The sequence below is a fragment of the Barbus barbus genome, assembly GCF_936440315.1.
Source record: "Barbus barbus genome assembly, chromosome: 5".
NCBI lineage: Eukaryota > Metazoa > Chordata > Actinopteri > Cypriniformes > Cyprinidae > Barbus > Barbus barbus.
The window spans coordinates 28,542,905-28,570,448 of NC_136733.1; the positions used below are offsets into that span (position 1 = coordinate 28,542,905).

Sequence of the window (27,544 nt, forward strand, 5' to 3'; positions counted from 1 at the left end):
GCTTTATTAAAGTCCCCGAGAATGATTAAAACAGAGTCCGGGTGTTGTTGTTCACTCTCTGTGATCAGATCAGCGAGTTTCTGTAAAGCTGTGCTCACGTGCGCTTGCGGTAGAATGTAAACACTCACGAGAATGAACGAGCAGAACTCCCGCGGCGAATAGAACGGCTTGCAGTTAATGAAGAGCGTTTCTAGATCTGAACAGCACATCTTTTTTAACAGTTACATCTGTACACCACCTCTCATTGATGTAGAAGCACGTCCCTCCGCCGCGCGATTTCCCCGTTGATTCTGTGTCCCGATCTGCTCTGATCAGCTGGTAATTAGGCAGATGAATCGCGCTGTCCGGTATGTCGCCATTCAACCAGGTTTCAGTGAAACACAGAGCAGCAGAGTTAGAAAAGTCCTTGTTTGTCCGGGAGAGCAGAAGGAGTTCGTCCGTTTTGTTGGGTAGAGAGCGGAGATTCGACAAATGGATGCTAGGTAACGCAGTTCTAAATTACTTTAATAATAAGAATTTGAAATTCGAAATGACCTTCTCATTCGTCAACAGGCTGCTGAGGACAGAACATGCCAAACAAAGTGCATTTCTCAATTTCTTTTTCAAAAGTACAAAAAAGACAAAGAAATCAACTAATCAGAATCATTAAATTTCCTCACTGGAAATCAACTGGAATGAAGGAAGGAATCTCTCAAAGCATGTAAATATGAAACAATGCATAAATCACTGAAACAATGAATCTAATAAATCCTTCCATCAATTCCAATCTACAATAATTTACTTCCATCTAATCATTAATCATTTACCAGACAGATCATATTTAGGAAAATATTACACTTTCACTTTTTACATCTGTAAACATAAAACACAGAAAATACTCAGGACCATTTCACTGAACTCTCCCTAATCAAAATCACTATGATCAGTCAAGATCAGCAGGCTAAAACACAAGGTAACATCAAACATGCAGCGTGTGGCCTGTCTAGTCACCAGTCTATTTGGTCTAGAGCTCCGAGAACAGCCGTTATTTAAGTATTAAGTATCCCTCACACACACACACACTCAAACACCACACTTACAAGCACACACACACACAAGATGTTTATGCGTGGCTGTAACTGCAGTGGCCTTTCTTGAACAAGGCCTCAGAGACTCAGCACACACACATATTGCAGTAACGAGAAGGAGAAAAATAATGAAACCGAATGTGAGACTGTTACGCTATCAACTGTTTGCACTTTACGGTTTGTTTCCTTTGCACTTTCATGCCCTTTTGTATGTGCGTGTCTGTTGTGTTGTGATATGCAGCTCTCACTGAGTTTCTTGCAGCAGGGGTTGAAAAACAGTGGTTTCCTCTGTGGCATTTTACAGCTGTCTGGATACAGATGACAAACACAGGAACAGAAATCATCTTCATCAAACACACAGTTATTTTCAGATACACCAGAGAAGATCAGAGCGTCAATTTTATTTAAGGTTAGTCTAGCCAGACCACTGAGACCTCATCAGACCAACGTGCTGCACCAAATATCGACCCAACAGGTCGAGATACAACTGAGATCTCATCCACACAATCTCACATGTCACGGTTTGACTTCATCCCGTGAAGTCAAACCCCAAGTACTTACAGGCATAAGATAAGAACTAAGCCTCTGACTGAAGCACAGATGCAGTATTTGTTTCTGTGCAGAGTAGATGCCAAATCATTCATATATATAAAAACCAAGTATTTTTAAAAGCAACGCTTGTGAAGTGGAGAGGTCTAAATAATCAGAAAATTAAAGTGAAAAGGACAATACAAAAAATATAGCATCCACCAATTTACCAGTACGTTTCTGCTGAAATTTCTAATGCACTTCAGAATAAGAATGAGCTTTATTGCCAGGTATGTTTGTACATACGAGGAATTTGTTTTAGTGACAGTAGCTCCACAGTGCAACAGAATGACAGCAACAGGACAAGACACAGATAATAAAAATAAAAATTTAAAATAAAATAATGTACAAATATACAAAAATGGACAATGTGCCAAGTAGCACAAACACAATATACAAAATAGACAATTTGGTATGTACAGGTATGTTAGGTGCAAATTTGAAATGTAATAAGTATGTGTGTAAAATAAAAATAAAAAAGTATGATAGTGTTGTGTGTTTCATGTTTATTGTTAAGAGTTCATGATATGGATTGCCTGAGGGAAGAAACTGTTCCTGTGTCTGGTCGTTCTGGTGCTGCTCAGAGCTCTGTAGCGTCGACCAGACGGTAGCAGTTCAAAGAGGGAGTGTGCTGGATGTGAGGGGTCCAGAGTGATGTCACCAGCCCTTTTGCTCACTCTGGATGAGTACAGTTATTAATGCTTTTAATGTTTGAAATTATTCAAAATAAGTGGTTTATATAATCAAACTAATGACAACTTGGCCTACATATCCACTTGCCTTACAACAGTCTAGAGGTCAAAATCTCATCTAACAAGAAAAAGTAAGTGCACCAAGCTTGACAAAATTTGGACAAATATTATAGTCTATCCGTTTCTTTCTGGATGTAACAGTCACACAAATAGCCAAACAAACACCAAAAAAAAATAAAAAAGCACTTCTTTTTTTCTGTAATAAGGTAAATAAAGACTGGGACATCTCAAATTAGGACTTTTTCAATGAACCACACAATTTTTTATGTTGCAAAACTGGATTTCTATGCTTGCTTCCTCTCAGCTGACATTCTGCAGAGGTTACTACTGAACGTCAATCAACATGACAAGCGAAAGAAACCTCGAGAGACAGACCAATCACAAGCTCAAACCATAAAGCCACAGCAGCACATACTGTATGACCCGCTCACTGCCTCCATTTCAAAAGAGTCATATAATGTCATATAAAGTCATAAATGCCTTCTGAAGAATCCCAATATTATAGTGGCTGAAGATTATTTCATACAAGACCCTGGATAATCTAAACAGTTTGTAAATTGTTTGTGCAACGCACAATGCAGTTATGCTTTTTACATAGGCTACTACTAAATATAAAAACATCAGCTCACAGTAAACTGAACTTCATTTTACATGCAAATATGGCATTACGTAGGACTCTTAAAGGCACAGTCACAAAAAATAAAAATTAATTCCAAAAGTTATAGGTAAGAAAATGTTCATTAAAAATAAACTAAATAATAAGTTGTTAGTTATATAATTGAAGTACACAAGTAAAAAATCTTTTAAAATGGCCTCAAGTGGCCTTTAGCTTCAAAGTCACCCAAAATACTGCTTAAAGAAAAAAAAAAACTGCTGAAAAAAAAATATTTATTAATTTATTTGAAATACTTTGGTCAAGGAAAAACCTGCTCATCACATGCTCATCATAAGCTCAAACAAATTACATGAAAGAGGAAATGCAAATTTTCTGTGAAAAGACGACTTTTGAAACTTAACCTCCTTTAATGTCAAAAAACCCTTTCACAATGACAAACACACCCCCGTCCTCTGGGCCAAAACAATTCAACATGATAAGTCCAATGGCACAAGGCAACTACTTCTAAAGACAGGCGGTGCACTTCCAAAACGGGTTAATTACAGCAACTGGAAAACTCATTACTATATTCACAGTCTCAATGGAAATTGGAAACTCACACTGTCATGTTTGTAATGAGATCAGCAGAAAGTTGACTCATAAATTAGAAAAAAAAAATGCAGGGATTGTTAAAAGACCAAAGATGTGAACACATATGCCACTTATGTTAATTGAAGGCAAGTTCAAATTCTTCCACTCTTTCTTTCACCAGATAAAAGCTTTGTGGGCAGCCAAAGGTGATTATTAGCAGTGCTGTGTTAATGTATATGCATGCACAAACAGGGGCTGCTCAAAACCAACTGAGACTCCTTCTGAACTGTTCACTTTTGAACAACACATGCACGTGCAGCAACTATCTAGGTAGGAAGGGCATTATGATTTGAGACACAACCAGTGAACAGACTCAAGGAGAGCAGTGTAAACCTCACAGTCGCGTGCGTGCGGTTGTTGGCCTCTAACAGATGACTAGATCTCTTATTACAGCTGCATGCAAAAACGTGGCAGCGGGTGCACACTCAAATAACCGTATTATAGCCGATTCTTACAACATTTTACCATGGTAAAAATAGCTTTACCAAAATGTGATAGTTACTATGCATACGGTTATTGAAAAAAGCTACACAGTATAGTAAGACTTTAAAATAACTTTGTATTAGCCTGTTTTTTGTATTAGCCTCATTAAAAAGAAATAAATTCATATACTTGATTACATAGAAGTAATCTCATCAATATCTACTAAATTGGCTGAAACCATGGTTACCACGGTACATTTCCGATGGTTCAGCAATGCCTTTTTCGTTAATTCAATCACATGAACGCACGTTTGTACCAAACATATCTGGTTTATCATTAAACGAAACACCCATAATAAGATGGAAAGCAATCTTGGACACACTTTCGAGCTTCGTTGAAAGCTTTTAATAGATTGACTCGTTGCTGTTTCACTCGATGCTCTAAGAAAATCTCGCTCTCCTAAAAAATAAAATAAAATAAATCGATTTTCTGTATAACTCACCCGCTATCTGCCTCTGTTTCGCCTTCCTCCGCAGTAAAGTCAGGGCTCTGTATGTAGATTCTCTGAACTGTGAAGTTAGAGATCGCGCTTTTTGGCCATTGCGGCTTTTATTCATTTCCAAACTCCTTCGCCAACTTCTGAACTTAACTTTTAACCCTGGACTTTTTCTTTGTGAGACTCTTCTTGATGCGTGCTAAGTCTTAGTCCTGAGACGAAGCAGTCATTATTCATGCTGCTCCGTTATTAGATGTTAGCGTTATCCTTTCATTTCTTAAAATAGTACCCTTATTAAAAGACTTTCCGTGGACGCTACCCTGTAACCATTCAAACCGCTAAGCATCACGGGACATGAAGTATCTTCACGTGTGCGTCTTTTGACTGTAATAGTTTCCGTAATGACGCCCAGCGGACTTTTTTAAACTGTCCAAACCAAGACGTAATCAAAAGGTCGACACTGTTATGGAGAAATATGACATATTTTAAAATATAAAATTTAAAATTATTAAATTAAACTTTTTGCATATCAAGAGACCCCAAATCTTACATCTGACACCATAATAGTAATAATTTGTGTTTAATTTTAACACGACGTGTCTTTTTTGTCTTAAAAAATACAAATAATTATTTCACATAATATGTGTCTTTTTTTCCTCATGTCCTGGTTAAAAACTCCGTCATAAAATGGTGGTTACAGCCATAAAATGTATATAACATGAAATTAACAAATTATATAGTATTTGAAGTTGTTTAAATAACATTTAATTTTGGATGGGTTGGCCTGATGCCTGTAGAGGCTTCTGATGCTGCTGCTATTGTGGACTGATACTTCCCAGACTTTGATCTGAATGAAACTGTAAATATACAGAGTAAATATCACACACTTGTGTTACAGTGCTTGACCAATCTATGTGACTAAATAGATATCTAATCTGAAGTTAAATCAGAATGACTGCTGGCAAAAACAGTTCTAAAGTTTGTTCACATGCCAGAGAACAGTGACGAGGTGAAGCAATCAAACTGAGTGAATAACAATTAAGAGGCCCTGACAGTATTAAAGAACCAAGCTATCACCCATGTGGCCTAAAGATTGCTCGTCTGTGCATAGAATTTACACCAAAAACCACCACAAACATTAGTCTGTTTGCTGAGCTTGTTCATTTGCATAGTTTGTGGGGACCTTTGCAAACTAGGATGAACTACAAACATTCTAATTAGAGTCAAATAAACCATACCCATAACGTCTCAGCAGAAACTGAGAACAGTGCGTCTAAAATATGCTCCCAAAAGGGGCTGATTGTTTTAAAACTAACAAAAAAAAAGACTTGTAGTCTTATTTCAATGCTCCTACAGATATCAGCAGGTAATTGACCACATAAAACATACAAATATAAAATAAAAGTTATACATTTTATAACTATTTGTGTGTGTGTGTGTGTGTGTGTGTGTGTATCTTTTTTTATAGCAAGCACTTCAAGAGAGCGACTCCTAAAATGGCACACATAAGGACCCCTATGCCACACAGTCTGTGGTGAATAATTTCACATTAGATATCTACCATGCCACATGAGGTGTGTTAAAAATAGTATGATCTACTTGCTGTGTCACGTGATCCAATAACTGGAGACTACCACGACTTTCCTAAAATGCAACTGGGTGACAACTATCAATGCACGGAGGGGGTAGAGGTCAGGGAACAGCTCAAACTACAGATCAGGAAACATCAGCAAAGTATAGTCAGAGTGTAAAATAGAACCACGGGATATTGCCTCCAATTTACATTGTTTACATACATTTTCATTAAAAGTGATAGTAGAGAGACTTATTATTATTGTTATTATTTCATTTTGTTGTTTAAGGCTGAATTGCATCTACTTCACTGCCTGCAATTTACACTCACAGTCTTTTTAGGTGCTCTAGCAGCTGCAATGGTAATGTTGTTATAGCTGTAATAGAATCTCACATCCTTACCTGAGCTCTGGACACGACAGCAGGTCAGCTTCTGAAACATCAGGAAGAAATGTCATATTTGTTGTGATATAAGAACATCTTTGTGTCTGCTTTTATCTGGGTGCTTTCACTTGTGCTTCAGCATCACCTTGATAAAATAAACCCTTAATAACAAGAATTTTGAAGTACAATTTTTACTGAGAGGCTATACAGGCTTTTCTTCAGATCAAATTCAATGTCAATCAACTTACATAACTTATGCATGTAGCCTGTATGGGGTCAGAAAGAAAAAAAAATAAAAGAATACTTCTATTCAGCAATGACGCATTAAATTAATCAACAGTGACAATGAAGACCTTTATAATGTTACAAAAGATTTATTTTCTAAATCAAAGCTGTTCTTTTGTACTTTCAATTCATTAAAGATTCTTTGGGGAGGGGGTATCAGCACAACTGTTTTCAACATTAAGCTTTTCCCTTACAGGAATAAATTACATTTTAAAATAATTTTAAAATCAAAAACATTTATTAAATTGCTATTAATATTTCCCAAATCAAATAATTTAGTCTTGGTAAACATAACAAACTTACAGTAATATGAAAATTTACCCAACAAACAATTTTTCAGTAACAGAATTTGTTGAGTGTGTGTGTGTGTGTGTGTGTGTGTAATTTCAGTTAAACAGACATTCCACTGTATCCTGCAACGGAAAAAAAAAAAAAAAAACTAAAAATATCAGGATCTCTCACTAAGGAACGTTGTGATGTCATAAGGTTTGCAGTGTAGCCTATTGGCTGAGCAATGTGGAAAGGGTGAATGGGTGCTTTTAAAAAGACGTTGCCCTGGTAACAGAGTTTTGGCCGACTCTCACCTCACTATGAGCAGCCAGTGAGTGAGTACAATCCAGCAAATGATCATTTCCTACACCCACTGCACCACCCAAAACACTCACACATGCTCACAAAGTTCCTTCTAACAACTATTCAGACATACATTCCACAAAACATTCCTTTTCAAAAGCAAAAACATTTATCTTTAACTGTGTAAGATATTCATATACCATGTATTCAAAGAAAACCATATCCAAGAGCATCCAAAAACATGGTAACCATGGTACTGTTTGTAAATGTTCAGAGCCGGGACAGAGTTTAAAAGCAGCCGTTTCGTTTCTCAGATAGACCTGATCTTGACAGCTGTCAATCGAAGCTCATGCTTTTAAATCGTTACATTGTGTTTTGTGTCTCTCTGTCTTACCTTAGCATGGATGATGAGTGCTCTTAGGCAGTTGACAAAAGCCATGTTCACAGGTACCCACACTGTGGGTCAGGTTCAAAAAGTCGAGGCTGAACAGTCATGAAGCTTGCTGGGTGAGTCTGTGCAGATTAACGGCTCTCTGAGTGTCTGATGGTCCGGAGTTCAGCGGCTTGAAGAAGCAGATAGGGAGGGGCCACAAGGCCATATTTCAGCTGGCCAAGAGGAAAGATTCTCTGCATACCACTGGAGCAAGCGCTAAATGCTAACACACAGCAGGAAAAGCACAGAAGCCCAGCCGGATCTGCTATCAGCACTCCATAGCAAGCTTTGAAGGGGTCACTCCACTGTTATTCCAATTTTGCATTATTTTCTTTCTTCAGTGAAATACAAACGGAGATGCTGGCCAGAATGAGCTACTGTTATTTTACCCCATTCTAACTCATCACAATGTTTGAAAAGATTTGGGAGTTTAAATTTAAGACTGTTCCACACACAAAACTATTATAGTTGCAAGATAAGGACTTGCAAAGACTTGGGATATAGCCCAAGAATTTTTTTGTATTTTTTTGTCCTTTTTAAAATTAAGCCAGTATTTATGTTCCTGGATGCCTGCCTATATTGCACACTTTGGTTTCACCCCTTATATCTGATTCAACTGTTTAATTCATATAGAGTCTCAAAGACCTGAAATGGGTATATGTCAGATAAGCGAGACATCCAAAATGTGTATTGTTGAGAAAAGGAGTGGGAAACACTGCCTTATTATAGCACAGCTTAGGAATAAAAGAACTTAATAGCCTGAGATGGCAACATGAACACAAAACTACCTTAAAACCAAAAATGAAGACACTCTGGAATTATACAGCGATTTGATAACTCTGTTTCTATACTGTTATATCAGACCCCTGCAGTCAAACAGACACACACATATACTGTTTGTATATAGTTATCAGTAGCCCTCTTGAGAAGTCGCACCCACTCTTGTATGTCAAAGACACAGAAAACAAAAACTAACAGTGTTTTCACTCTCCCACTCCAGCATGCCAGAGACACACACTGATTCATTCTAACTCACTCAGGAGAAAATGACAAATCAAAAGTTCAGCTAGTGCAGACTACAATATATGTCCTTCGTTATTTCAAAAGCTCTCAAAATTACTTCCTGAATGAGTTTTTTATGGTTATGTAATTCAAAGGCTCACTATGGAATATTTTTTAATAAAAGGATAATGATTCTCCCTTTTTCATTTCACACCCGTTTTTTTTTTTTTTTTTTTAAACATATCTGGTAACAGTTGGGTTCAGAAGAGATGATGTTTGATCAGTTCTACTCCAGGAAAAAAAGAATGACAGTAACAGAACAAAGTAAAATGAGAATATGCTAACAATATGCTATAATATACTATAATTGACTGAGAGATGAATCATCGAAAATACCTTGCATTTAGAATAAAGACTTTCCTTATTGGCTCTGCCTGTGAATAACAGCTGAAACATTTAATGAAACAACATGAAATTTGAACTGAACTGAGGTAAACATAATATTATACCAAACATACGAGCTAATAACAAACCACCAACATTGCTATGATACATTTCCCATAACCTGCTATAACAAGTTTTGCTCTCAAATGGAAAAAAGTTTTGCTAACTCTTAAGTCAGTTTCATCCTTCCAGGGATATAAACATGTAAGTTTTGGTTCCATCTTTTCAGAGAAAATTTTTATTGCAACCAGATGCAGCTGCAAAGGTATCTTAGAAAGGAGCTGTTACCAGGACCTGTTGGTGATATGTGCTTCTTGTCTCTAACAGAGGCATTAAGGGTTTGAAAGAGCGATCTGCTCACTCATCTCTCAAGAATGTCATTTAAACTGTGAGCTGAGAACAGGATTCTAGGCATTAATATTTACATCAAATACTGAAATGCAGACAACAAATGTTGCTTTGACATTCAGGTCACAACTGCTACTTCCTCAGAGATGGGCTCATATCGTCTATCGCTGATGCTCTGTGATGTTATTTCCAAAGACGAAAGATTCTGAGCTGAGAAATTCTTCTGCTTTCCTGTGCAGTCTGTTGTTATTCTCTACTTGTTGTGCAGGACTGACTCAAGTTATCACAAGCAGCACTAACGTGGAGTTTTACTTTGCATTACAACAGCATTTGAATGACAGGCTAATTCCACCCACACGCTACACAACCAAGGCAGAAACATATACTGACAGCAGTATAGAAAACTGATGGTAAAAATTCAGATGTCAATTTTCAAAATAGCGCCCCTTGCAGCAACTCTGAGAATTCAAAGTGTACTGGCATTGGAGTTACATTTCAGAACTCAACCTCACCTGACATCGAGTTGATTAGCAAGACACATCTGCAAGATGAATCTTGGCCTAAATATGTCTTTGTATTGTGTTAAATCTTTCTTAATAAGCCAAATATATATCAATTAAAAAAATAAGAAAAATGCTTGAAAAATATTTGTGTATCCAAGAGAACAGTAATTTTCTAAATTGTCAGTATCTGGAGTTTTTAAAGACCAATTTCAACACCTTCCTGCTCTGCTCCCACAAAATCCTGGCAAATGCTGTAGAATGACAAAATAGTGAAAATGTGCCATGTGCTCTGGGACACACCTCATGTCACTGATAGCGAGTGTCAGGAAAAAACTATAAATATTTGATACCTTTAAAAATGTTCTTGTGCAGAGTTTAATTTTGCCTTTACTCTCTATGGCCAAAAAAGTAAATATCCCAATGTTAAAATAGGTCTGCATACAGAGTAATCTAGTACAAACAAAGGGCAAAACATATTTTAAAAAACGAAAACAAATAAATAATATAGCTGTAAGCAGCGATTATTGGGATTCAAGAGCTTTAAGGCATTGAAACACATATGTAAAAAGACATTACATATAATGGCAATTTTATTTCATTACATATAAATACATTTTTGGCAAATCCAGGTAACTTATCATAGAATAATAATGATTTTTTTTTTACATTTATGACTGTTATAGTGACACCTATGGTCGGATTTTCATAAAACTTTTTTCAATGGGGCTCTATTTCGTTTACTATTCATAAGGTTTTGGGTATATGACCATGCCCCTTTTAAAAATGAATCTGTTATAGCTAACCAAAGTGTAAAATTCAATTTTTTTTTATAATTATTGAATTCAGCTAATTGTACCGCAGAGTTATGGGACAAAAAAGTGCTAGATCAAAAAAAGATCAAATAGATCATAACCATCCTAAACTAGTGTCAGTAGCTGATTAATTTGTCACAAAATCTCTTATAATTTATCAATAAGCATTAACTACAAACCATAGCCATATCACCCTGCAGCCCAAGGCTGGTTGCCCACTGAAGCTAAGCAGAGTTGAGCCTGGTCAGTACCTGGATGGGAGACCTCCTGGGAAAACTAGGTTGCTGTTGGAAGAGGTGTTAGTGAGGCCAGCAGGGGGTGCTCACCCTGTGGTCTGTGTGGGTCCTAACACCCCAGTATAGTGACGGGGACACTATACTGTAAAAAGCACCGTCTTTCGGATGAGACGTTAAACCGAGGTCCTGACTCTCTGTGGTCAATAAAAATCCCATGGCACTTCTCGTAAAGAGTAGGGGCGTAACCCCGGTGTCCTGGCCAAATTCCCTCCACTGGCCCTTATCAATCATGGCCTCCTAGTAATCCCCATCCACTTGATTGGCTCTATCACTCTCTCCTCTCCACCTGTAACTGGTGTGTGGTGAGCGCACTGGCACCGTTGTACTGTGGCTGCCGTCGCATCATCCAAGTGGATGCTGCACACTGGTGGTGGTTGAGGAGAGACCCCCACATGATTGTAAAGCGCTTTGGGTGTATGGCAATACACAATAAAAGCGCTATATAAATGCATCATTCATTCATTCATTCACAAATGTTGATATTTTAGACGTTCAGACAGAAAGAGAAAGTATAAAGTCTGGAGTCTGAAAACGCTGTAATGATCACGTTAGAGATTTGGAGCAGCTGCTCTGAAGGATCTTTCATAGTTGAAAGTGACCTTTCTCCTCTGCCCCAGCAGTGAACTTTCTTATTGTTGTTATTAATGTAATAAAACTTGCCTCTCTCTCTTACACACTTTCCACTGCCAGAACGCTTTTTGTGGCATTTTTATTTGTATAGTATAGTATAGTATAGTATAGTATACAGTGTACAGGAAGCAATGTGGGAAAGAAGAAGAGACTAAAATGGAACAGGACTCGAACTCAGGTTGCCCAAAGTGCAACCATGAGGTTGTCGGCTCCAGCAGAATGCTTTTCCAGAGGTTTTAGATCACGTCAATATGGTAAAGCTCAGGTATCTGGCACAATAGCGTATATCAAAGTACCGCGAGAGCGATAAGAGAGCCGACAGATCCTTAAGCTTTCGAATTGCTCTAGGGATACTTTGATGTCATTCACTGATCATTCTGAGCGCCGCTTCAAGTTGAACACACCTATTCTAATATGCTGATTTGGTGCTCAAGAAATACGCTTTTTATTAGTGTTGAAAAAAAGTTGTGCTAATTAATATTTTTTATAGAAACCAGTATACTTTTTTTCAGAAAGTTTCAGAAAGTTCAAAAGAACAGCATTTATTTGAAATAGAGATCTTTTGTAATAACTGCCTTTACTGTCACTTTTTATAAATTTAATTAATCTTAGTTTCTTTAAAAAGAAATGACCCCAAACGTATGCATGCTATAATAAAATTATTCTTTTTTTTATTACTATTTTATGGGATAGTGGAATTGAGACAGGAAAGTATGGCTAAAAGAGAGGGAATGTGATGGGAATGGGATCAAGACAGGAACCAACAGCTCTAACAAGTGCTGAGCCACTGCACCACAGCTCTGACATCTGCTGTTTATTAAAATTATTAAGACAGATGGTTCTAGCACAAGGAATTCCCACCTAGAAGAGCAATTCCCTCCAAAAGAGGAACAACAGCAAAATGCTGCACTGGCTGTGAGAAATGGCTTTTCTGTTTGTAAAACTGTGGTGAATCTGATCATTTACATTTAAATTTATGCATTTCGCAGATGATTTTATCCAGAGTAATTTATAGTGATTTACAATACTTCTTTTTAATCTACATATTTTCCCTTGAAACCAGAGAACCTGCATCTGCTCTATGACTCCTGAAACATATGTGAACTGCTACTGCTTCTCCAAATGACTCACTTGTTGTTTTAGAATGGACACACACTTAACTTTCAAGTCTGAGTAAAGGAGGAAGGGTTCATTAAGGTGTTTTAAAGAAACATGTAAGCAAACAGTTTGTTGATCTGCAGCGCATATCTATGCCTCTCATGCACGGTCTGCCCTCTACAGAAGCAGGAGACCTCAGTTAGACTTCAAACAACCTATCATAGGCTTTAATCAGCTGCTGACAAATCAACGACATATTAATTATATCCCGAATTCATTAACATGAACCTCTTTTAAAGTGCCAACATAAAATGTCACACCTATTAACAGAGAGCTGGAAAACATCTCGGGTTACTTACTTGGGGGATCACGTGACGCTTTCATGAGCCAAGTCGCACATTAGCTGAGCTCTGTGTATATTACCAGTGTTGGGTAAGTTACTTTCAAAAAGTAATTAATTACAGTTACTAATTACTTCATCAATATTGTATTTAAATTACTTTACTAATTACTCTATCTGAAAAGTAACTTAGTTACTCAATAAGTAACTTAATTATTCAAATCACTAATTAGGCTACATCTTAAAATCCCTATAAACCTTAATAGAAATTAAACTCTATATTCTTTCAATTCGAGTCAAACATAGAATAGTTTAGCCTTTTAGCTTTAAAACAACTGTAATACTTAAACATTTTTATGAAAAAAATGTAACCACCTTTGGTTAACAAATAGAAATACTCTGCAAAATATCTGAATAACAAAAAGGCTTAAAAGTTAAACAATACATTTCAGTTTGGCAAGATGTTCAGGAAAAGCCCAACTAGTAAAATCTGTACAGGTTTATGTCAAAATAACACGTTAACTAATGTAGGAAAGAATAAATTACAGAAATGATCTTCTCTGCTGCATAATGTCAGATCGCGCTGTTCTTATGAGGTAAATTTCTCATAGCAGGTCTTCTTTCAAAAATGATGAATATTAGATGATTTTTTTTTTTTCTTAATATTTTACTTTTTTTTTGTATCTAGGTGAGGGCATATGCGCGCAGGTGACTGCATATAATGAGCTCAGACACGGGAAAGACTGTACCTTGCTTTAGTTTCATACGGATTGCATAATCAGAAACATTAGTTTTTAATTTGAATTCGTTCAAGTGTCAAGTAGACACTTCAAGATTTTTAGAGTCTATTGATTTTAGTCTTATATGTATCTGAGTCAGAGCCGGCGCCAGGGCACCTCCATCAGAGGGGCATTTGAATTTCTGGGGGGGGGGGGCACAAATCACGTTTTGTGTGTGTGTGGTGGGTGGTGGTGTTGGGGGGGGGGGGGGGTTGGGAAACGTGCAAACTGTGATTGCGTGCAGTTTCTGACGCTCGCTAAAGCGTGTAATCGCTTTCTTATGTGCGCTGTTTTACCGGTTTCACTTTCGCTTTCGAAACGATCACGTTCAGCAAGAAGGGGAGAGGATGGAAAGTGGGGGGCACCGTAACTCTGCCCGCGAATGCCCCCTCTTGGTGCCGGCCCTGATTTGAGTATTTAAGGTTTCTCTGTGAATCAGGAAAATCTGAAAGTGAACGCACCCGCACGCGGAGGGTTAAAGCCGCTGCATTCAATATCTTTAGACGGTAAATTTAGATTTCAAATTCAATATTGCTTTTAGAACTGTTGAAATTATTTACTATATGTAACGCAAGTACTTTATAAGTAACTGTAATTAAATTACCTAAAAATGAACAGTAATCCCTTACTTTACTTTTTCAGTGGATAAGTAATTTAATTACAGTAACGCGTTACTTAGTAACACGTTACACCCAACACTGTATATTACCATCTTTTACTGTTGTTCGTCTTCTTTTTCACATTTGGGGTAGTTTTTTAGTTTGTCGTTGGTCTGGAGATGTCACACAGTCGGAAACTCGCTTATCTTTCACCATCATCCTCGCCAATTAAGAAGAAAACAAAACCAGCAGCCGCGGCGGGCTGAGCCGACATTGAAGACAATATGGCGGTCACTATAAAGCGATTTGAGGACATTTTGAAGGTTGAATTAGCAGTAATGCGCACCGATTTCGCCTCTCACATGACTACAATCCAGAATATATACTCTAAAGTTTACTTTTTAATCGTGGAACAGAGAGAGCAGAAAAAGGTGATCAACGAACACACTGTGTGTCTGGATGACCTCGAGCAGCAGGTGACTGATTTACAAGACCGCAGCAGACACAGTAATTTCCACCTGCTGGGACTACCTGAAAGGGCCGAGAAGGATGACCCGATTGGCTTTCTGAAATGGTCACTGCCGATTTGGATCCCATCACTTGCGGGCAGAGATATCGAGATCGAACGCGTGCATCGAGTTTACTCCAGAGCTTCAACGGATCACTCCAAACCACGAGTGTTTCTCTTCAAACTGTTACGCTACGACAGGAATTTGATTCTTAATGAAGCAAGACGCTGCGGTCCTGTGAAAGCGGGTGACGGTGCGATGTTGAGCCCCGACTTCTCTCCCGCGACGGCAAAGAAGCGGAGCTCCTTCAGTGCAATACGAAATGAATTGAAAGAGGCAGGTCTGCAGACCTTTCTTCAGTTTCCTGCTATGCTGAAGATAGTCATGAAACACGGCGAGACCAAACTAAAGCACTCACCGGACGAAGTGCATCAATTCCTGAGCTCCATTCCCGCTCCTCCTTCTCCTGAAATGGACGTGGCATAAGGGTTTGATAATACAGAGTGACTCGACTTCTGACAATTCTAGAACATTTACATTTACATTTAGCAGACGCTTTTATTTATGACGCATTCAAGTTACAGTTTTTACATTTTATCAGCTCTTGCTTTCCCTGGGAATCGAACCCATGACCTTGGCGTTGCTAGCGCCATGCTCTACTATTTGAGCTACAGGAAAACCCTCCATTTGGAGGAATAGAGCCTCCTATTGGAAAGGGCCCTGGCACTCCATCTGAGAGATCAAAGGCTATGGGCGACCTCTGATTAGCCATACCCACAACTTCCAGATCTCTGGACGTGGGTGCCAAATTCTGCCCTGGAGCTGACACAACAGGTCTTTCCTGATTGGAATCTCCCACGGATCGCCCTCCAGAAGGGAGACCAACTCCGAGAACCACATCTGGGAAGGCCAGAACGGGGCTACTAGGAGAAGGCGGACTCCGCATATCTTCACCCTGCACAAGACCGCTGGGATGAGCTTGACCAGAAGGAAGGCGTACAGTTTCATGTCCGGCCAGGGGTGCGCTCGCAGGAACAGAAGAAAGTGAATGAGAGCCAGATGAACCACTCTCAACTCCAGGCTGTTTATGTGCCAGGTGAGGTACTTGCCGGTCCAGACTCCACAAGCTGGCCTTCCCTCGAAGACCTCCTCCGACCCTGAGAGGGAAGCGTCCATCATTATCATCTGGCGACGGCAGAATACCCCCATTTCCACTCCTCTCCAGAGAAAATTGGGGTCCCGCCACACTAAGAGGGCACGAAGACAGGCGGCAGACACTCTTAGTAGGCGGAGGGACGGCCAGGAGGGGTGAATACCCAGGGACTTCATCCACGTTGGTGGTGGTTGAGGAGAGACCCCCCCACATGATTGTAAAGCGCTTTGGGTGTACAGCAATACACAATAAAGCGCTATATAAATGCATCATTCATTTAGTCATTCATTCACCAGAGGAACGGTCTCATATGGAGCAGCCCCAAGAGAAGAACCGGGGAAGCCGCTGCCATGAGTCCTAGGAGCCTGCGACACAGGCCTACTGACACGTGACAACCCAGTCTGAAGCGGGCCGAGCACGATTTTATGCTTTCGACCCGAGCAGGGGCCAGACGGGCCTGCATCGTGGTAGAGTCCAGACAGACCCCGAAAAATGTGGTCTGCTGGGCTGGAGCGAGCATGCTCTTCTGGCCATTCAGCCGGAAGCCAAGCGCGCGAAGGTGGAGAAAGAGAGAGTCCCTGTGACAAATCACTTGCTCTCTGGATCTGGCTAAAATGAGCCAGTCGTCCAGGTAGTTGAGAATTCAGATCCCCTGGAGCCTCAGCGGGGCCAAAGCCACATCCATACACTTGGTGAATATCCTTGGGGCCAGAGCTAGCCCAAAGGGAAGAACCTAGTATTGGTAAGCCTTTCCCCTGAAGGCGAACCTGAGGAACTTCCTGTGTCTCTGAACCACCTGAATGTGGAAGTAGGAATCCTTCAAGTCGACAGTGGCGAACCAGTCCCCTCTTGGACTTAGGAAAGAATGCTCTTGAGCGTCAGCATCCTGAATTTCAGCCTGCGCAGATATAGTATAGGACACAAACCCCCATTCTTCATCAGGACTAGAAAGTACCGGATGAAGAAGCTGCGGTTTAGGTCTGAAGAGGGGACCTCCTCCCTCCAGGCATGGAGGAAGGCCGACAGAGGTAGCCGAGTGGAACAGTTCAAGTTGGGATACCAACACGGGGTCCCCGCTCTGAACGTCCCCCTGAAGGGAGGGATATGCATCTGGCCGAAGCAGAGGAAAGCACACAGCATCCTCATGCATGGAGGCATGACCTAATGAGGCCGTAAAGGCAAGGGCAGGAGATACTGACACAGGGGGAAAGCGCTGGGCGTTCCTTACCGCGTGTACAACGCCTGCGACCTGCAGCAACCCTGAGGGTAAAACACCTAGTGTCTCCAACCTTCAACGGTCGCCGAAGAGGGGAAGTGGCCTGCGCTCCTCGAGATGCCTCTAGCGGTGAGGATGGCGCAGTCGGTGGAGGAGAGCATCTCGGAGATGGACAGATACGTTTTAGCGGTCTGTCGCAATCCAATGAGGCGGGGGAAGTTCCCCTCTTCCTGATACGCATATCTACCCCACTTGATGCTTCAAATCTACCTGCTTGCGGGGGCGCTGGCGAGTAGCGGAACTTCCACGGGCTCCCCAGAGCGTGTACGGTGGGGGATGCACCGGATCGCTCACTCTACTGACTGTCTCCTTTCTGGGGGCCAGGCGCTCCCTGGAGGATGAGGCAGAGGGGGCGGAAGTCTGTGAGAGGTGCTCAGCAAGCGTGTCCTCAATCACCGGGACTGTGGCGTACCCCTGCTCGACAGGACCAATGAGGTTGGTGAAGTCAGCGGGTCACCGCATTAGTGAGACGGGAGGAGAAAGGCTGCTTCCAAGACCTAAAGATCTCGTGATGCAGGTCGGAGAAGCGCCGGGCGCGAACCAGAGCCACTGAGGAAACGCTCATCAAGCTTAGATGACTGGGACTCGCAAGGCTCGTCCGGCAAATCTAAGCTCAACTTCTCAGTGGCGCGCGCTAAACCGTCAACAAGCTCAGTTTAAGCTGGAAAAGGCCACACCTCCTGGCCACTAGGCGGGAACGCGTCGAGTGACATGGCTCCGAAATCCTCAGAGTCGGAGGCCGCGGTATACAAAATATCCTCCATCCAGAAGAAAACGGCTACCCATGCCTCCGGGCTGGGTGCAAGACAGCTGCGAGAAAACTCGACCGGAGAATTCACGCAGTGACACCCAGGCGATAGAGGGAGAGAAAGTTAAAACTGCTCACTCTCCATAGCCTCAAGCTCCGCATCCGAACTCCAGGTCGTGGTGGCTTTGCGGAGGGAGGAGGCCTCCGGAGCGGCGCGGCGGGGAGAACGGCAGATTCTCGATCACAAAAACCGCAAGTTTAGTCGCAAGGTTTTTAAAGTAAAATTATTGCAGTACTTGCAGTTGGAAATGCCAAAGATAGCGACTCGTGCATGGGCCAGGCCCATACATCTGATGCACTTGCCGTGCTGGTCGTTACTCGTGATGAGATGAGCAATTCAATTCAGCAAATTAATTGGCGTGATTCTATAAGGGCTTCAGACAACCATCACACCTGGGAGTGTTCCCAAGCTACGCAGCGTTGAGTGAACCTATCAAAAAGAACAGTCTTTGCTGTTATTTTCCCACATTTGTTCTTTCCCTTTCCTCTTTGTTCCGTCTTCATTTTGTTCTCTATTGACACACTTCACTAAAAACAGATTGTGGAACTTCAGCTACACACACAGCAAATGAATTTGTCACTAATGATTAAATCCACACACAAAGCCTGATATTTATAAACTGTGTTAATATTGCTATAAGAAGCACTTAAAGGGATAGTTCACCCAAATATGAAAATTACCCCATGATTTACTCACCCTCAAGCCATCCTAGGTATATATTTACATTTACATCTACATTTAGTCATTTAGCAGACACTTTTATCTAAAGTGACAAATGAGGAAAATGGAACCAATCAAAATCAACAAAAGAGCAATATGCAAGTGGTATGACAAGTCTCGGTTAGCTTAACACAGTACACACAATGTTTTTTTATTATTATTATAAATTCTAATTTATTATATTATAAATTATGTATTAATTATATATATAAAAAAGAAAACCGATAGAATAGAAAAAGAATAGAGCAAGCTAGTGTTAGAGGCCTTTTTGTTAATTGTATAATATATTAAAAGAAAACATATAGATAGAATACAAAAACAATAGAGAAGCTGTATTTAAAAAAAAATTATAGAATTAGAATAGAGAGTGCTGTTGGAGGGTTAAATCAAGATGGAAAAGATGTGTTTTGCTATGTAAATACCCTGTACAACTTTTTGCACATTCCTGCTTATATTATTAAGTCAACAAACATACTGACCTGCACATTTATATTTATATTTTTTATCTTTTATTTAATTTTTCTCATTTTCTTTTTCTTAATATTTATGGACATTTGGAGTTTTGTATTCTATATAATTGCACTGTCCTTGGAGCGGACCTGACTTACATTTCACTGCTGGTTATACTCTGTATAATTGTGTGTGTGACAAATACAAATCTTGAATCTTTGAGCCGATTCTTGAAGATGGCTAAGGAATTAGCTGCTCGGATTGAGTTGGGCAGGTCATTCAACCAGGAATATTTGACTTTCTTCTTTCAGATGTACATACATATATAAATCTCTCTCTATATACTTATTTATATCTATCTATCTGTCTCATATATATATAAATATATATATGATATAAACATATATATAAATCCTGGCTCTTCAGCTTTATAATGGTAGTGAATGGATGTTGAGATTTCAAGTCCAATAAAGTGCATCCATCCATCATAAAAAGTACTCCACACGGCTCCTGGGGGTTAATAAAGGCCTCCTGAAGTGAATTCTTGCACAAAACGTTTAGTTTCAAGCAAAGTAAAACCAGTCTCCTTTTGGCTTATATTGAAATCCTCTGACATTTTTCTTTACAAATCCTCGTTTTGTACTTCTAAATCATAACTGCTTCTCAACAGAGCTTACGCTATGCCTACATCCTACATCATCTGCAGGGATGGATAAACCATTCTCTCGTGAATGTGAATGCACATACGGCAGTTAGTGAAAGCTAAAGCTTATGGTATATTACTGTTTAAATATGGATATTTTTCTTATACAAATGCATTGATTCGCTTCAGAAAGGCCTTTATTAATCCCCCAGAGACATGAGGAGCACTTTTTATGATGGATGGATGTACTTTATTGGACTTCAAAATCTTAACACTCATTCACTGCCATCATAAAGCTTGAAAGAGCCAGAATATTTTTTTTTATATAATTTTGATTGTATTCGTCTGAAAGAAGAAAGTCATATGGATGGCTTGAAGGTAAGTCAAGCCATCCATATGACTGAAAAGCCATCCGGCTGAAAAGAGCAAGTCTCCCTCCACCCATCCTCACCACATTCTACAGAGGCACCATTGAGAGTGTGCTGACCAGCTGCATCACTGTCTGGTACGGGAACTGCAGTGCTGCTGACCGCAAGACCCTCCAGCGGACAGTGAACACAGCTGCAAAGATCATCGGTGCCCCTCTCCCCTCCATCCTGGACATCTTCCTTACACGATGCTCCAGCAAAACCAACAGCATCGTGAAGGACTCCACCCATCCCTCCCACAGTCTCTTCCAGCTCCTACCATCAGGAAGACGGTACCGGAGCATCAGAGCCCGCTCCGCCAGACTGCTCAACAGCTTTTTCCCCCAGGCTGTGAGAGCCCTGAACTCAAACCACCCCGCCCCCCTCTGAAACCCCATGCAAACCCCTACCTCCTGAACATGGACCACCCCTCACCCCAAACCTTACCACACCAAAGAAAAACTGTATGGAACTTTAATTATTTTTTTTTTATTTATTCTATTCTTATTTTTCTTTACACTATGGACACTCTCCTCTATGTGCACTATGGACACTTTACACTATGGACACTCACACTTTACACTATGTGCACTATGGACACTTACACTTTACACTATGTGCACTATGGACACTTACACACACTGCTGCGTGTGCACAATCTCACAAAAGACTCAGCAATATATGTATGTTTACATGCTCATGCACTACAAATCATCCTGCACTGTTCCCCAACCAGCTGCTGACTCAAATGTCTCTCTTTGCACATGTACAGTATATTTGTGAAGCATTCGTATAGTTTGTATTTTTTATCTTCTATTTTTTAGTTTGTATAGGGTAATATTTATGTGAAGCATTCGTATAGTTGTATTTTTTATCCTTTATTCTTTTAGTTTGTATAGGGTAAATACTTATATATAGTATACTTATAGTTAAATCTGTTAGTAGTGTATAGGTTTATAGTGGTTTTTTTACTTCATTGTTGTATGTCTGTATTTATGTAGCACCGTGGTCCTGCGAGACACGACATTTCGTTCCACTGCATGTCCCCACATGTAGCGGAATGACAATAAAGCTCAACTTGAACTTGAACTTGAAGTGAATCATGGGGTAATATTCATTTTTTTCTGAACTATCCCTTTAAAGGGGTAGTTCACTGTAAAATTAAAATTCTGTTACCGTTTACTAACCCTCATGTCATTCCAAGCCTGTTTGACTTTCTTTTATTCAGTGGTACACAATAGAAAATATTTTTAAGAATTTTGGCAACCAAACTATTTTGATGACCATTGACTTCCATTGTATGGGCAAAAAAGCACGGAGACACTTCACAAAACACCTTCTTTTAGGTTCCCAGCAGTGATGATAACACTAAGCATCATAGCAACGCAGATTAGCAAACACAACACTGTTGGATACAGATATATAAAGGTCAGAAGAAAACACTGAAATATTTCTAACACACACACACCATTATTTAACCAGCACACACCTCAATTGCACCTTATGGTTCAGGTGCTGCAATGCATTAGAAGTGAAAATTAAAGTCTTTTTTTAGACATACAAGATGAAAAGTCTAATTAGAACTATCACATAGAGCGGCAAAGGCAGAGAGAGAGAGAGAGAGAGAGAGAGAAAAGTGAAGACTGTATGCGTGTTTTTCTCTATGTGAGGGTTGCCGATGTGTCTTTATATGAGGAGAGACTCCGTATGGAAGACTGTCTTTGTCAGACAGACAGGAAGATCTGTGCGTTTAAATGACAGACTGCATTTATACAGACAGAAACAGCACTTCCAATTCAACCTTAAGATACATTTTTCTTTTTCGCATTTATACAGACAGAAACAGCACTTCCAATTCAACCTTAAGATACATTTTTCTTTTTCTATGTGTAAAAAAGACAGAACACACACAGTATATGCAGCACTTATTAAAGTCCATGTTTATTTCCTTCTGGAATGTACTAACTTCCACCTATGACAAATAAAAGTAATGTAGCCCAAACATCATTCACACCAAAAGAGAAAAAAAACTAAGAAAAGAAACTTGTGTTGCAATGTGAGGGGACTGATGTGTGGCCTAATGATAGCTGAATTCTCCCAACAGACACGATGCTCAATCAGACACAATAACAAATACATGCACCCTCACATAGTCACATACTATGCTTGAATAAGCGCATTCACACATTAAGACACACCCAAGACACACAGATCATCATACTCCTCCACGTTAGGGGTGTGAGTACATCTGGAACTGCTCAGAGGGGCACTAATGTTCCTCACACAACAAAACATTCATATAATGAAGACATGTATGTTGTTGTTAAATTAGTAGCACTGAAGAATTAATGTCCTCCATTCCTTTTCTCTCCACTTATTCAACTGAATGAGGGATGGGGAGGAGTGATATCTAAGCAATAATCCACTTACTGTCCTCGGGTTGTCGCTTTATGAGTGTCCATCATAGTGTTCCATCTTTTTTTAGGCTAGGTCAGTCACTGGCCAGCTCCCAGACAGTTTGCTGGTTGTCTTAGCAAAGGGGAGGAGTTCATTTTCAAATTGGAGTAGGGTGTATATATGCTAATGAGAAGGTGAAAATGTCAAAATCATCCAGCCGATCACAAAGTAGAAGAGGAACACTGGATACACCACCAGGGCTTTCCTATTGGGTGGTTGGCTGTCTGCAAGAAATGCTGTGGAGGCTGTGAATGAAAGACACACACAGATATAGGGGCTCAGATATCAAAGAAATCTCCTAAACACTGTGTGTACAAGAGAGAGCTAATCAGTCAACTGACATCTGTGTCTACTTATTTTTGGTAAATCTAGTCTAATTTTCTTCTACAGCACTTGAATAACTTGTTTAATTGATGCTATCTCTGTAATTTATTATTGATAAAACAGCTTGTAATTGAATTTTTTGTCTGAATTGCATTTTTTTTTACTTTGCACTGCAGATATTTGATTATTGTTAACTGAAACTAAAACATTACAAATAGAGTAACTAGCTGAAGTAATTAAATTTAAATACTAAAATTACTAACTAAAACAAAAATAAATTAAACCTTTATAGACATATATAGACAATAGAAATTGCACATGCACAAAATTATTAAATTTAATACAATAAAAATTAAAGCTGAGAATATAAAAATGAAAGCAAATTAAAATATTAATAAATAATATGATAGTAATATAAAACTAAAATAATACTGGCTGTTCTATTAAGAATTATTGTTATTGTACTTTTGTATGTTTACTCATGCCTATGCAGAGCAAATATTTTATCCCCCCCAAAAAAAAACAAAATTAAAAAAGTCTACACTCCCTCCTGGTGGTCGCTGTATGCACTGCCGGAGGAGCTTGTTGGCCAGTCAGGCTCATCTGGTGCAGACAACATACATGGATTCTAAACATTTCTGCTAAGAACATATAATTTATTTAAATAGAAAAGACAAATAGAAAAGGAATGCTGAAAACAGATAAAAAATATTGATTGATTCTTACCAAACGTTGACCAGCTGAAGGAGGCGGTGACAACTATGAGACGGACTAAAAAACTGGTGAGGCCTGAGCCTCCCAGAAGAACTATACGACACACTATCATGGCCACAGTCAGAGGGAGAATACAGTACCCCAACACACAAAGACTCTGGAAAAATGATCTGTATAGACAAAGAGTAAAATAGTCAATTAACAACATTGTTGCGGTAGTGTGCTCAAACATTAATTTAGCTGTATTTACTAAATTGTCTAAAGGAAACCAGTGAACAAATTGCAAATTCAGAGGGTTAAAATCTATTTATGTAATGTGAAATTTCTGAACGAAACATGATATTGAAAAAAAAAAAACACTTGTTTTAAGTTTAAGTTTTAAAAAATAATATAACAGGCTAGGCTTAGTTATAAGTAAAAATAACAGTAGCTGACACTCTGATACTTATCACAGTTATGGTAGGACAAAAGTTGCATATTAAGTGCCACAGTTTGCTAAAAGTATCTGATATCTATATCTAATTATTATTATTTTTTATTTTATTTGTCTAGTGACACCTTGTCTTGAAATTTTGAACATTTATATTCGATTTGAATTGAAATGTTCTTAAATTAATTGGCATTTAAATTGGTAGATTATATTTAAAATATAATTTGATGTATTTATTATACTATTTAATTTAGCAAATACATGTGTCCTAAATTAGTTGTAAAGTCAAAACTTTCAATTACTGCATCAAGAAACAGTGGTGAAATTTTGCCACCCTAAATTTTGCCCAACGTTGCCCAACGTTTTTTTTAATAACTAATGGGTTCATAAAGGCATATTTAATGGTGAAAAAAGTAAAACATGATTATCAATGTCTGGGGCTCTGATGGCTAAAAGAAAGTTTTTATATTATTTAATTATTATCACCCCCACTCGGTTCTCTCATTGCTCCAGTGGCATTAAATGATTTGCCTAAATCTGGTTGACTAACTTTCCCAATACACTGAAATGAAGTGCTCTTTCCTACCTCATGCTACAAGATAACTTCCCACCTGTAGGTAAAGCTGATAAATAACAGGCGACACACTCCTTTTTTAATATGCATTTTACCAACTACACAAACTGACAACATGAAAGCCATATTCTAAAAATTTGAGGCTCTCTCTGTCATGCAGGCTTCTAACAAGCAAATAAATACATATGAAAATCTGACTGTTTACTCACATAGTTCCTCCCAGAAGTTTGGAATTGAGAGTGATGATTACAGAACCGAACCAGATGATGACAAAGACTTCTGCAAACTGTGGCCTGCCATCCTCCTTACTATCAGCAGACCCACCCTGCAGCATTCTGGGATAGACAAATAAATATATTATATGTGCTGGAGTCATAGTGAAAATAGTTCTGACAGCATTACTACTCACAAGGCCAGAGTGACACAGAGGAGGAGAGGGCCCCATAAGTCCCCTAAAAAGAGCACATACATGCTCCTTATTAGACATCTGATGAACATTTAGCATTTATAATAATAAGTGATAATAAATAGCCCACATGTAATCTGTGATTTATAATGTGTCATCAGCGATTGATGATGGACTCACAGTCTCTGAGCAGCGCAGAACTTTTCTTGGGGTACATCACATGGACAAACTTCTGTCCAACGGCTCTCAGATCCCTCAGCTGAGACCCACAAACAGAGCAAATAGACAGTAAGAAATGCTCCTTGGACAGAACTACTGTTAAAGTAGAATTTGAATAAATCCAATTTTATTTTAGTATTATTACATTATATACTATGACATTTTTTTTTCCATTTATGGCAATATTAATGCAAGGTTTCACTTGCAATAGTGTCTTTGACAGGCTCATCCAGGGTGGAGAAATCATTGTCAGTGTTCTGTGAGCCCACCGGCACATATATATCTCCCTCCACTGGAATGTCTTCCGAGATGGAGATGTCAGACAAACCTGCAAACTGTGACATAAAGAATGACTGTTTAAATCATTCTTGGCAAATCCAGATACCCAAAACACTTTATGTGCAGCTCACGTTCATCTACAGCAGTGATTTTCAAAAATGTGGTCCACTGGTGAGCTATGAGCTGACTGACTATTTAAACAATAGCATTAAGTACAAAACATTAAAATAACACAAAACACCAATATTTAATTAACTCAATGATACTAAAATTAACATAATTTGAGATTGTGTTTCTGTTTTCTTCACAATCAATGACAGTTACCATAATACTACAGTCAGCCCGTTTAGCTCAAAGAAACGGTCAAACTGATTTCAATTAAACAAGAATAAAACAGTCAGGGAAATTATTGATTGGCAAAAGTGAGATTATTTCAAGATCTAGTTGTGGGTCTCTAGTTGAATCATTGCATAATGATGATAATTTGTACACTATTTAAAACAGTTATATTTAGTCCTGAAAACGGATACACTTAAGGCTAGTTCACACTACAGGATTTTAAGCTCTATTTGCAAGTTTTAGGCTCCTGCTGCCTGGTGTAGTTTAAAATGTGCCTGATGATATTAGATGTTTGTCACACTCACACTTTTACATGACATACTGTATATCAGGGAGGAGAGCAACGATTATTTTCAAGTAGTATCGATCAGTAAATGGGGATGAAGAACAGCTGATGTCCTGCTCATCATTTCACAATTACAGAGATATAGCCTATGTACACAAAATAACATTTTCAGAAATATTCATATTTTAAACTTTTAATGGCCAGACGGAGACAGACAGCGATACAGTGACAGTGCGTGTCAACAGTTTCTGTGTTTACATAATTTGGTAACTCTGCACGATAAAACGTGTACTATTGTTTTTCATAGAAGACAGCTAATCTGTCAGTATGGACATTTGGGCGATGTCTGAAAGGAAAATAATAATAATAATAATTTTTAAAAACGTCCAATATAGCATATGCTCTCTTAAACTGATAAACGACCATCTGCATTATGTATTGCCCCAACAAAGCTTTACTGACACATTTACAAATTCTCAAGCTTCCACTCAGGGTCGGTAACCATACAAACAAAAACAAAAACTCGACGGAAAAGCTGACAACGTGTTTTAAGGACGTGTAAGCGTTTTAAAAGCATGTTTTGTCCCTTACCAAAGGCTTGCTAGACTCCTCTACTTCCGCCATCTTCACACGGATACGGATACGTGTGACGTGACGTCAAAAGCGCCACTAGGCGGATAATGATAATGAATAATAATATATAAAATTATAATTTATATAACAATATTATAACATTCATTATACAATTAAAATATTTAAACAAAGCGTAACTTAACTAAATGTATATATCAATTACTCTGAATAGCCTCTTCGCTCTTGAATTGAGCTCATTGTTATATTTTATTAACAACATGTCAATTGTCAAGTTTGCATATTTTA

The 27,544-nt window shown here is 38.9% G+C and overlaps 2 protein-coding genes across 6 annotated transcripts in view; both read right to left on the reverse strand.

Annotated features, from left to right (window-relative positions):
• The window catches only part of LOC306869166 (stAR-related lipid transfer protein 13-like), a 57,488-nt gene extending 49,559 nt beyond the window's left edge, over positions 1-7,929 (reverse strand). Inside the window, exons 1-2 of one of the 2 annotated variants that reach the window (XM_079415801.1) lie at positions 7,781-7,929; positions 6,547-6,577 (exon numbers count right to left, since the gene is read on the reverse strand). In XM_079415801.1, the coding sequence (XP_079271927.1) occupies positions 6,547-6,577; positions 7,781-7,825 (76 nt within the window). In that variant the 5' untranslated portion in view covers positions 7,826-7,929. Of the gene's footprint in view, positions 1-4,578; positions 4,913-6,546; positions 6,578-7,780 lie in introns of those variants that run through there. The other variant, XM_079415800.1, reaches the window with a different exon arrangement.
• Positions 7,930-21,963: 14,034 nt separating this feature from the next.
• LOC306869709 (protein YIPF6-like) lies at positions 21,964-27,312 on the reverse strand. 4 transcript variants are annotated; one of them, XR_013784192.1, is made up of 8 exons: positions 27,257-27,312; positions 25,968-26,096; positions 25,723-25,801; positions 25,546-25,588; positions 25,346-25,471; positions 24,145-24,302; positions 22,499-23,339; positions 21,964-22,438 (listed from the first exon to the last, which is right to left on the reverse strand). XR_013784192.1 is itself a non-coding variant. In XM_079416587.1 (7 exons), the coding sequence occupies exons 1-7, from the start codon at positions 27,287-27,289 to the stop codon at positions 23,218-23,220; spliced, it is 690 nt and encodes a 229-aa protein (XP_079272713.1). In that variant the 5' UTR covers positions 27,290-27,312; the 3' UTR covers positions 21,964-23,217. The 4 variants fall into 4 exon arrangements, 3 of the variants coding, with proteins under 3 accessions (XP_079272713.1, XP_079272715.1, XP_079272714.1); XM_079416587.1 differs by having other exon boundaries at positions 21,964-23,339; XM_079416589.1 differs by lacking the exon at positions 21,964-22,438 and having other exon boundaries at positions 22,552-23,339; positions 26,031-26,096.
• Between the last annotated feature and the right edge of the window lie 232 nt (positions 27,313-27,544).